Source organism: Choloepus didactylus, chromosome 23 (assembly GCF_015220235.1).
Source record: "Choloepus didactylus isolate mChoDid1 chromosome 23, mChoDid1.pri, whole genome shotgun sequence".
NCBI classification, from domain to species: Eukaryota; Metazoa; Chordata; class Mammalia; order Pilosa; family Megalonychidae; genus Choloepus; species Choloepus didactylus.
Genome location: NC_051329.1, coordinates 7,890,797 through 7,903,405, shown reverse-complemented (window position 1 = coordinate 7,903,405; position 12,609 = coordinate 7,890,797). Strand labels below are relative to the sequence as shown.

Below are 12,609 nucleotides of genomic sequence, written 5' to 3'. Positions count from 1 at the left end.
CCACAGAAGGCCACATATTGTATAACCCCATTTATATGAAATTTCTAGAACAGGCAAATCTGCAGAGACAGTAAGTAGATTAGTGGTTGCTGAGGGCTGGGGGAGGGGGTTTCTTTTTGGGGTGATGAAAACTTTCTGAAATTAATGGTGATGGTTGTAAACTCTGTGAATACATTAAAACCCACCACACTGCACATTTTAAAAGGATGAATTTTATGACATATAAATTATATCTCAATTTTTCAAAGCACATACTGTGTGATTCTATTTATATGAAGTTCAAACCCAGGCAGAACTGCGCTGTGGGGCCTGGAGCCAGCACAGGGGGTCCCTTTGGGGCAGGGGGCCAGGATGAGCCTTGGGGAGTACTGAAAATATTCTATATCCTGATCTGAACACAGATGCAAACATTCATAGAGCTGTACACCTACAATTTGTTCAATTTAAGTATGTTATACCTCAATAAAAAATTTAAAAAAAAAAAAAGAAGAAAACAAGAACAACGAGATGGGCTGGGGGAGGCAGTTTCCTCAGTGTTCCCGGGGACCCCTAGGCTCCCCAGAGAGGAAGGCAGGCCTTGGGCGGGAGCAGCTCCAGAGCTGCCTCCCAAGTGCAGGAGAGGAATCACCTTTGTTTTCTACCAGCTGATGATCTGAGGGCCCCGCAGGGAGCTTCCAAGAGTTATTTCCCTGGAGCCTCCAGCTCTCCCCTCCCTCCGGTCCTCCTCCCACCTCCTCCTCCGAGGCTCTCAATTCCAGTCTGCACCTGCCTGCCGCCAAGTGCCAGGCCCCAAAGCCTCCCATGGGGAACCACAGGATCATCTGGGGCCCTGACATGGGGCCCCCTCCCTTTCCCCGACACCCCCAGGCCACAGCTGGGGGGAGAGGGGAGGAGAGGAGACCAAGTATGTGGGAGGGGCTGCCTCAGGGACCTCCAAACCCAAGCTCTCCCTGGGCTCTGAACACCCTCCCGTGCGGGGCTGCGTGCTGGGGGCAGCAGGGGTCCGTTTCACCCTCAGTGTGGGACAGGATCTGCTCCTGCAGCAGCCAGTGGGAAGGACAGCCAAGTGGGAGGAAAGGCGGGGAATCTGGAGAAAGGACATCACATCACTCCTTCTCTGTTCCAGGTTGAACTGATCTCCCTCAAAGAAGCCCTAAACCCTGGTTCTGGGAATGTGACCTTGTTGGAAATAGGGTCCTTGAAGCTGAGATTAGTTGAGGCTAAACCGGATGGGGGTGGCCCAACGCAGTAGGGCTGGTGTCCTTAGTAAGGAGAAGAGGCCGGGGAAACCTGTGCAGATGGAGGAGGCAGGGAGGCTCTGCAAGCTCAGGGACGCCGAGGCTGGCCAGCAAACACCAGAGGCCAGGGGATGGGGCAGGGAACCAGTGTCCCCTGCGCTCCTGTGCGGCCCTGCTGACACTTTGATCTTGGACCTCCAGCCTCCAGAGCAGTGAGACAACAGCGGCCTGTTGTTTTCAACCATCCGGCTGTGGCCCTTTGTTAAGGCAGCCCAGGGAAACTGAGGCACTCACCTTCATGGGCATCGGCCCAGGATGCTCAAGAGCCTGGAGTGTGAGCCAGATTCCCCGGACTCCAGTCCTGGCTTTGCCACTCACCTGCTGCGGCTTTGGGGCCTCAGTTTACTCTCTTGCTCTTGGGAATAACTTGGGAGGAGCCACCTCCTGGACTCTCAGGAGGATTACAAGAGTTAATCTAGGAAAGTGCTCAGAGCAGGCCTGGCGGCACGAGTCTCTGAGTGTTAGCTGTTAGGCAATCCAGAAAATGGAGAGAACAGTCATCCCTGCTCTGGAGGCCGCTGCTAAGGTAGAGCAAGCGAGTCGTCATAAACGGGCTTTGAAAAATTAGAAGGTTCAGTGTGTTTAACAGACTCACAGACGCCTCTAAAAGCCGTAAGAGTTCCAAGCCACTGTTTAGTTATCCAGCAGGTCAGCATCCTGCGATTACACCTGAGAAGCCCTGTGGTCAGGTGCCCAGAAAAGCCCATCCAAACACCGTTGCGCTGGCAGTAGCCAGAACTTGGTAATGACCTAAATGTTCACCAGCAAGGGAAGAGTTAAATCGATGAGGGGGGGGGGGCTCCCCACAATGGAACAGCATGTGGCCCTTACACACCATTAGGTGAAAAAGGGCAAGTGATAATCCCTAGGTCATAATCCCTTTTATTTTAAAAACAAAACACAGGAATGCCTGTGTAAATATACAGAAGGGAATAGTTTTAACTCCTGAGAGAGCAGTGGGAGCGGGCAAAGGGGACACTCTTGTTTTGCTCTGAGTTTTGTTTCAATCTTTTATGATGAGTATCATAAACCTACGAGGATGTGGAGAAACCCCCGCGCCGTGCTGAGGATGTGGAGAAACCCCCCCGCCGTGCTGGTGCAAATGTGGAATGACGCAGCTGTTTAGTGTTAACTCAAGAAGCTAAACACAGAATGCTCACACGGCCCAGCAATTCCACTCTTAGGTATACACCCCCAAAGAATTGAAAACAGACTCAACATACAACAGATACTTGTATGCAAATGTCCATAGCAGCGTTCTTCACAAGTGTCTATCAACAGATGAATAGATAAGCCAAATGCAGTCTCTATACACTGGAATATTACTCAGTCATAAAAAGAATGAAGTTCTGATACATACGAAAACCTGGATGAGTCTTGAAAACATATGCTAAGTGAAAGAAGCCAGACACAAAAAGATAACCATTGCCTGATTCCATATGTATGAAATATCAAGAAAGGGAAATTCATGGAGACAGAAAGGAGTTTAGAGGATAGCAGGGATTGGGAAAGGGGGGTAGAGAATGGGGAGTTTTGGGTATAGAGTTTCTGCTTGGGCTGATGAAAAATGATGGAAATAGATAGTGATGATGGTTGCATAACCCTGTGGATACAATTTTCAAAAAAAGAATGCATACATATATTAGTTGTTATTTTTTTAAAGACAACAAGAAAAAAGAAAGCGAAAAAGAACACACATCCATCTTATCTGTCCCCCTCAACCTCCACTTGAGAAGACTGAGCAATGTGCCCACATCTCACAGTTTGGAGGAGCCACTGTGGGGTGCAGATCTGGGCTCTTCCTCCTGGACCAACGTGTTGTCCAACCATCAGAGCCAGAAAGGGTCCTTCAGTAGCAGGAAGGGTGACCACAAGAGCTGACACCTGGCCAGCACCTCCATGTGCCCCTGCCAGTGTCGGGGCTCAGCTGCCGTCAGGTCTCTTTTTACACCCCTACTCTCTTCTGTGTGCCTTTGCCACTCGCTGGGCCACTTCGCTGGCAGGCTCACGGTGAGAAAGCCCAGCCGTCTCGCCGAGGCCACCCTATTTGTCACCCCTGTGCCAGTCTCCCTCCCTTTTCCTCCCTCTTCCCCTGTCCTGCTTCCCCGATTCCCTCCCCTTCTCCCCCTCCTGTCCTGCAGTCTCCTCCAGGAATGCCTCCTTACTAAGTCACCTGCACAGGAACCCTGGCCTCAGGGTCTCCTTCTGACAGAATCTGGCCGAAACAGTGCTTAAATCATTTTATCCCCAGAACACCCCCAGGGAGCTCTCCCCATTTCACAGCTGAAGGAACTGAGGTACGCAATGGTGAGTGACCTTACACAGGATTTGGCATGGCCAGGAATCACACTCAGGCCTCGGCTCCAGAGCCTGTGCTCTCACTACTGCCCTCTCGAGGCGTCTAGGCCAGGTCCCCATAGTGTTACAAGTCGGAGAAAGGCCCAGAGAGGGGCAGTGGCGCCCTAGGGCACACAGCTGACTTCTGTTGAGCCCAGATTCCTACCAAAAAGGGCCATGTGGTGGGACAAAACCACTCGCGTGCCCTTGGGGCTGTCCTTTATTCAGCAGCTGCCTCTGGGCCAGGTCCGTGTTTGACGCTATGTGTATATTTCCCTCAACAACCCCTGGAGTTAGCAGCCGCCATTCCCATTTCATGAGGAGAAACCTGAGGATGGGAAAGGTTCATTTTCCCCAGGTCACCCCAGGCAGGGGTGGGATTTGAACTCAGGACCCTTCATTCCAAAGCCTCTCCCCTTTCCAAAGTGCTGCTCTGCCCGCAGATCCAAGAACAGCCTCCAGCCATGTGCTGTCCAGTACAGCGGCCACTAGTGCTACCGGACGTTGACAGGGACTCATCCAAATGGAGAGGTGTTCCAAGGATCCAAACACACCGGATTTCAAAGACTTACGAAAAAGAAGTGCAAAATTCCCCACTGGTAATTTTTACATCGATTACATAGTGAAAGGGGAATATTTTGGACCTACTGAAAATTGGCTTCACCCATGTCTGTTTACTTTTTAAAATGTCTATCAGAAAATTTAAAATTATGTGTGAGGCTTTCATTTTGGTTCTGTTTGGCAGCGCTGTCCTAAGCTTCCCTTCGCTAAATGTCTATGTGATCAGTTTCCCCCCTCCCGGGGCCTGAGTTGAGCCCCAGAATTCTTTCAACAGATTCCCGCACATCTTTGTAGGGCACGGACCTTCATCTCCCAGTCTGGTGGCCCTGTTGCCTGAGATCCTTTTCTACGTATTGCTAACTAGTGGCTTCTAGTTGATGCTCTCCAGCTGACAAGATGGATTTCTGAAAACAAGGGGCAGGGAAATGCTTCTTAATCCAGAAACTTCTAAGAGTAGGGACTATTGAGGTCTCTGAGCACAAGGCCAAGTGCTAACTGCACAGAAAGCAACATGCCCTAGGCAGGGCCTGCCCCTCTGAGCAGGCAATCCCACCCCACACCACTACACCCCCACACTGGAAGCAGACGGCTGCACCGTGTACCCCCAAATCACCAGAATACCCCTAGCCCACTGCCCAGCACCTACCCAAAGTGGCACTTAGAACCCAGTCCTAGCTTGGCGGGCTCCACCTTCACCCAGGGACTCCTTCTGCTCAATCACTGCTCCAGTAACAGGTGGAAGAAATGTTTTTGTTCTTGTGTTCCCACAGTTTCCCATGCAAAATAAAAATAATTGTGACAGGCATGCCTGGCATCTGCCTGGCATCAGCCTATCTCCACGGGGGCAGGGGCTGCGGCCAAGTGGAGAACCCGGAGCTGCCTGCCCGAGCCAGACTGACGCAAGATGCCAATTAAGTTCGTTCCAGATCGCGCACCGTGGGCTGTTTCATGATGAGCCCAGCAGGGATCTGGAAACTGTGGGGGCAACGCCAAGCTCTCCCACACGAAGGGTGCTGTGTCACACGAAGCAATGAAAAGGTGCCCAAGAAGAGGCTCAGAGCTGGAGGGGCTGGGCGGTGGAGTGGGGGTGGGAGGCTGGGGGCATCTGGGGCTTCTTCCGGGCAGGAAGGACAGTTCCCGGCTCAGCCCCAGAGACCTCTGGGGGCACTGCAGACATGTCACGGATAAAAAAATCCTTCAATAAGCTTAATGCATTCAACGTACAATTACCAAATGACCTAGCAATTCCACTCGTGGTATACATCCAAAAGAACTGAAAACAAAGCCTTGTACGTCAATATTCATAGCAGCATTATTCATGACACATGAAAGGTGGAAACAACTCAAATGTCCATCAACGGGTGAATGGATAAACAAAGTGTGGTCTATCCACGCAATGGAACATAATACCAAAAGGAAGGAAGTGCTGATACACTCTACCATGTGGATGGTCCTTGAAAACATGATGGTAAGCAAGAGAAGCCAGACACAAAAGGACAAACATCCTATGATTCTGCTTGGATGAAATATCTAGAGAAGGCAAATTCATGGAGCCAGAAAGTAGATTAGAGGTTACCAGGGGCCAGGGGTGGGGTGGGTTGCGGATGGGGAGTTAGTGCTTAATGGGTACAGAGTTTCTGTTTGGGCTGTGGGAAAGCTTTGGTAATGGATGGCGGCAATGACAGCAAAATATTGTGAATATAATTAATATCATTGAACTGTACATGTGGAAGTGGATAAAAGGGGGGAAATTTGGTGTTTGTAAATGTTACCACACACAAAAAAAGTTATACCATGTTTTGGGTGTTCATTTCACTTTAATTTTTATCATTTTTTGTGTGTATGGTAATGAAAATGTTCAAAAATTGATTGTGGTGATGAATGCACAATGATATAATGGTACTGTGAGCAACTGATTGTACACCGTGGATGACTGTATGGTTTGTGAATGTATCTCAATTAAATTGTATTAAAAAAAGAGTTATCCCAGCAATTCCATTCCCAGGCATATACTCAAGAGAGTGAAAAACACATGTCCAAATAAAAGCTTGTGTGCAAATGTTCATAATAGCCCAACAATGGAAAGAACCCAAATGTCCATCAACTGATGAATGGATAACCAAAATGTAGTATAGTCATACAATTATTTGGCTGTAAAAAGGAATGAAGTACTGATCCATGCTACAACATGGATGAACCTTGAAAACAATCTGTTAAGTGAAAGAAGTAGTCATAAAGGACCACATATTACATCATTTCATTTATGTGAAATGCCCAGTAGAGTGTATGTCCAAGTAAAGTCTGAAGGTTAGTTAATAGTAATATACCAATGTTGGTTTCTTAATTTTGAAATATGCCCTTGGTTATATAAGATATTAAATATTAGGGGACGTTGACTGGGGGGATATATGGGAACCCCCTGTATTATCTTTGCAACTTTTCTGTCAATGTAAAATTATTCCAAAATAAAAATTTATTTTTAAAAAGTAAAAACAAAAAACCATAAAACCACAGTGTAGAACAGCAGGTAAAATATATTACCATTCGTGGGGGTGGGGTGGGGTGGGAATCCATGTGTAAATATGTTCATTTGAACATTCACAGAATATCTGCAGAAAGACACAAAATAAGTAGCCTCCAAGGCTGCTCTGGGGCAGGGAGTGGGGGAAATGGACGTCGGCAGTGGAGGGTGGACTGAGTTTTCACGATAAACCCTTTCACAGTGTTTGATTTTTTTAAAAAATCACCTGCATGTCTTATTTTTTTCAAAAAAGTAAAACATTAAAACAAACAAGCAAACAAAAAAACAAACCAATATCGTCAAATCTGGAGGCCAAAGGAATTGGGGATCTAGAACTCCCCAAGCTCAGACTTACTTTGATGACAGATCATTTTAACCAAAATGCCTAGTTAATTTTCTGTTGTTAGGTGGCTCTGAACTCCTGGTGAGATGCAACTGGCTGCCTTCTTAAACATTTGAGAGGGACAAAATTCAAAATTTGCCCCTACCCGAGTTTAGCTCTGAGTGGGTCTCTGGGTAGGTGTGTTTTATGTGTGTGTTTGTGTGTATGTGTACATACCACACTCACCCTCAGTAGCTCATATCCGCCTGCAGGGGCAGGGCCATCTTTCCGGCTACCACACCTGCCCCCTCTCTTCTGAGAATCACTGTCCAGAAGCCCATGGGGGTTGGCACTGGACCCTCCAACCCACAGGTGAGGGTGTAGGGGGCAGGCAGAGGTGAAAACAGAGCATCCTGGCTTTACTAATTTGTTGATCATATTCTAGAGCTTTGTTATTTTTCTGTTAATTCTCTCAATTACTAAGAGAAGCGTGTTAAAATCCCCCTCTATGATTGTGGATGTATTTGTGTCTTTTTGTCCACTTTTTAAAAAAAAGCATTTATTATTATTATTAAATTTTACAGTTGAGTGGTTTCAGTGTATTTACAAATTTGTGCAACTATCACCTCTATCTAATTCTAAAACATTTTCTTTACCCCAAAAAGAAACCCCATACTCTTTAAGTAGTGACTACCACTCCCTTCTCCCCTCAACTCCTGACAGCCACGAATCTACTTTCTGCCTCTATAAATTTCTGTCCACTTTTGCTTCATGTGTATTTTGACGCTAAATGATTAGGTGTGTACAAATTGAAAATCATTATATCTTCCTTGGGAACTGAACTTGTTATCATGACAAGGTAAAACCAAGTCTCTTTAACACTAATGCTTTTTCTTTTCAAGCCTATTTTGTCTTACTTTCATACAGGTACACTAGGGTTCTTTTGGTCAGTTCTTGTATGGCATATCTTTTCCCAGCCTTTTACTACCTTTATAAGATAGGTCTCTTATAAATAACATATGCTCAATTTTTTAAATCTTTGTATGACAGTATGACAATCTTTGTCTTTTAACTAGAAAATTTCATCTATTTAAGTTTAATATAACCTCTGGTATTGTCGGGTTGAATCTCCCCCTATAATCCACCCCCTTTCTGTCCTTTCCATATGTCACCCCTGCTCCATGTTAGTTTTCCTCTTTTTCTTTGCCTTCATTTGAGGGACTGTGTGTACCGCGATGCCATGCTTTTCCACCCCTGCCCCGTATGGCATTGCAGAGAGGAGACCCAGGCCATATCCGCTGGCTCTCTGCTCGGACCCGGCACAGTCCACAGTACCAGGCACACAGCAGGCATTCCATCCATGATGACTGGGACAACGGGTGAGGGCGGGAACACAGCAGTGGGCCCCTGTCTGGGACAGTAAATTCTTGGCCACTGGAATACCAAAATGGCCCAATCCATGGGCTGGACATGATTCTGGTCTCCTCCCCAGGAGCCCAGATCCCTGAGTGCCAGAGTGACAGAGGCCTTCTGTCATGTGGCTGATTTCAGCACACCTGAGTTCTGGTTCTGACTCTGCCATGAACTTGCTGTGTGACCTTGGGCAAATCACTGTCCCTCTCTCATCTGTTCAGTAAGGAGCTTGGAATTAGATAATAGCTCAGAATAATAACAGCTAGCCCTTGCAGGATGTTTTCAATGTCTCAGGCACTATTCTAGGCAATCTACATATATACACTCCTTTAATCCTCATGACAACTTTATGAGGGAGGTACAATTACTTATCCCATTTTTACAGAGGGAGCAATGGAGGCATATAGAGGTCAAGTGTCTTGATCAAGGTCACACAGCAAGTAAGTTATAGAGTCTAAATTCACACCTGGGCAGTTTGGCTCTGGAACTAGTGCTTATAACTGTTAAAATGTTTCCTTTTTTTTTTTTTTCTTCATTGCACTAATCACATCTCAACAAAGAAAACTCATGAAAAAGTGAATTCCAGGACCCAAATCAAATTTTACCTTTTCGTGTGTGCCTATAGTTCTTATCAGCGCACATACTTGATTTTCACAGTGTTATAGCCAAAGGACTGAACTTCAGACCCTCCTCACAAAACCACCCTCCACCCCATCAAATATGACAAGTTGGCTTTTGGGGAGAGCCAAGGACTTTTCCTCACGCTAAAGAGATGGGTCTGAAATTCTTTGGGAGAAAGCAGTAAGAGGCAGCCTCTGATGAATGGGGAAGGCTACTGCAGAGAACAAATCTGATGCAGCCCCACAAGGAGCCCAGACAAAAACCTCACTGTCTGTCCTCGCTCCCCGGCCCCAGCAGAGGGCCTGGTGCATAGAAGGCTCCAGAAAACTGTTTGTAGGATGGTTGACAATTGAGGGCTCCAGTGCCATCCAGATCTGGGTTGCCATCGCCGGCACTTTTACACTTTTAAATATCTTCCAGTCACACTTAGAATAAGATCCAAGGCTTGGCCTCTAAGGGGCTACCTAATCTGAGCCTTGCTGACCCTTCTGACCTCATGTCCAAACGCCCTGTGCCTTGATCACCTTCTTCTGTCACACCAGCCTTCTTGAACTTTCTCAAACACACCCGGCTCATTCATGCCCCAGGGCTTTCACACTTGTGTCCTCCCAAGATGTTTTTGCCTTCGCACAGCTCACTCCCTTCACTTTACTAGGGCTGAAACATGACTGCCTCAGAGTCCTCCCCTGATCACTGCACGTAAAGAAGCACCCCTCCAAGTCACTCTGTTGTAACTGCCCTATTATGTCTTCCACGGCACTGATCACCATCTGGAACAATCTTGTCTATTTATTCGCTCACGTCTTCATCATCTCCCTCCTCTACACTAGAACATAGGCTTCCTGAGGGCAGAGCCCTTGTCTTGTCCAGGTGTATTCTGTATTCCTGGTGCTCAAACAAGAGCCTGACAAATAGTGGGGATCTATAAGGATTTGTCCAGTGACCCTCTCAGCTTCCTCATTTGTAAACTGAGGCTAAGAAATTTCTCTGTGGCTGAAGTTACAGTGCGAATCCACATGACAACCTGGGATCAAAGGCCCTGGAAATCAGAAGGCACCACACCACACGAAGGTGGAGATGGTTATGGTTATGTACTGATGCGAGTGACGACAAAAGTAACAGCCTTCCCCGCACACCCCACGCTGCTGCCTCCCCTTACCTTCATGCTTCTGGAACTCCTCCTCGGAGAAGCTGACATCCTTGTGGGAGAGGTTGGTCATGAGCTGTTTGTTCTCCTCCTGCAGCTGGGCTATCTGAGAGAGGAGATCCTGAGCCTCCCCTCGCCACACGTCCTCCACGAGCTCCAGCTCCTGCGAAGGCCAAGGGGTGTCGTGGGGTTATGGCCTGGCTGGGGGAGCAGCCTCGTCTGCCCTGTCCCTCGGGGGCAGCTCGGGGTTGCTGGGACATTGGGCCTCCCCCTTCCCTGTGAGAACTGGGCACCGGGCAGGTGCGTGGGCAAGGCCAACCATATGGCCCCTTTGCAAAAACAGAAGGTGCCCTTCCTCTGGGCAGATGCCTGCGTTTATGCAGTTAGGACCTGGCCAGGCTAGGGCTGCCCCGGGGAAGCCACCAAGCCAGCACTGCAGCCTTGAACCAAAGAGAAGAGTGTGGATGAGCACCCCTGGGCTATGGGATCCAGCATTCCCAGCCACATCCCCTGATCTTTGCAGAAATACAGTCTGGGCAAACCTCCCTCCAGGCTGCAAAGACCCTGGGAGTGTCCGAGGTGACAGGGCCACCCTGCCCCAGAGGTCCTTTCACCTTGGACACAGGAATCTCTCCAAGGGGTCTTGAGCAACTCAACCGCTCAGTTTCTCCTCTGTTAGGAAACGTACAGGCTCGGAGAGTTGATATGAGATAAATAAAGTCAGCCCATTAGAGGCATTTTGTGGATGGCTGTAATTAAAAAGACAGATAATACAAGTATTGGTGAGGATATGGAGAAATTGGAACCCTCATACACTGTTGGAGGAATTGTAAAATGGTACAACTACTCTGGAAAACAGTCTGGCAGTTCCTCAAAAAGTTACCATTTGACCAGAAATTCCACCTCAAGGTATATACCAAAAAGGAATGAAAACATGTCTGCCCAAAAACGTGTACACACATGTTCATAGCAGCGTTATTCATAACAGCCAAAAAGTAGAAACAACCCCAAACGTCTACTGACTGACGAACTGATAAACAAAACGTGGTATATCCATGTAATGGAATATTATTAGGCCATAAATAGGAATGTCGTTCTGAAACATGCCACAACATTATGAACCTTGCAAACACTGTGCTATGTGAAAGAAGCCACACATTGTGTGATTCCATTTATGTTATGTCCAGAATCGGCAGAAAGGTGGCTAGTGTTCGCCGAGGGCTGGGGACTGAGGAAGAGGTGAGAAGGGAGTAGTTATAGGCCTGGAGCTCCTTTTGGGGGTGATGGAAATGCTCTAAAACTGAGAGTAGTGATGGCTGGACAACTCTGAATATACTAAAAACCACTGAACTGTACACTTTAAGTAGATGAACCATGTGGTATGTGAACTACTGTCCATAAAGCTGTTAGCTCACAGGGGCTACAGTGATGTAAAGCAGGGATGCTGGAGCCTGTCGACCCCCATCTAAATCCTGTTTGGGCAACTTCCTAGCTGATCTCAGGCAAGTCATTCATCCCTCAGGTGCCTGGGAAATGAGGAAAACAGTGAAGTACGTACGTCGAGGATGAACTGGTTAATGTAAGGAAAGAGCTCGGACCCGTGGCACCCAGAAAATCCCAACCATGTGCTTGCTGATCTTGCTTCCTCCCACACCCAAGTGGGCCACCTGTGCCGGACGTGTAGCATCGCGGCCCGTCATCTTCTAAGTAAGTTCCTAAACCCCCTCCTTTGTCCGGAAGCCTGCCGTGCTGGGGAAATGAGAGGGAACAGCTAAGTATTTGCCCAGCTGGTCCAGAGGTGAAGGGCCGGGGCTGAGGGTGGACGTGACGGAGAACGAGGGAGTGGGCAGGCCACCTTCCCACGCACAGGTGGGGGCTGGAGCAAAGCAAGGTTCCCCTCTGCGCCCACCTGCCCAGGCTGAGCTCACCGGGAGGCTCAGTGGGTATCAGTCAAGTGTAACTGACTGCGGGAGGCAGAGTAATGGCCCCCGAAGATGTCCCTGTCCTAATTCCTGGACCCTGCGGATATGTTAGCTGATGTGGCAAAGGTGCTTTGCAGATGTGATTAGGTTAAGGATCTTCAGATGGGGACATGCCCCTGGGTTAGCCAGGATAAACACAAGGGCCCCTCTAAGAGGGAGGCAGGAGAGTCAGAGAGGGAGATGTGAAGGAGAGGACAGAAGATGGAAAAGGGGGCCCTGAGCCAAGGAAAGCAGGCAGTCTCCAGAAGCTGAAATAGCAAAGGAACTAATTGTCTCCTAGAGCCTCCAGATGGGACGCAGCTCTGCTGGCACCTTGGTTTTAGCCCAATGACTCCGGTGTCAGTCTCCTAAATTACAGAACCGTCAGATAATAAATCTGTGTTGTTTTAGGCCACCAGGTTTGTGGG

The 12,609-nt window shown here is 48.1% G+C and overlaps 1 protein-coding gene across 5 annotated transcripts in view; it reads right to left on the bottom strand.

The window, feature by feature from the left end:
* The window catches only part of RILPL1 (Rab interacting lysosomal protein like 1), a 44,906-nt gene that overhangs the window by 28,024 nt on the left and 4,273 nt on the right, over positions 1 to 12,609 (bottom strand). For all 5 annotated transcript variants that reach the window (XM_037816774.1, XM_037816775.1, XM_037816777.1 and 2 more), the window contains exon 2: positions 10,233 to 10,383. In XM_037816774.1, coding sequence (XP_037672702.1) covers positions 10,233 to 10,383 — 151 coding nt within the window. The remainder of the gene's footprint in view (positions 1 to 10,232; positions 10,384 to 12,609) is intronic.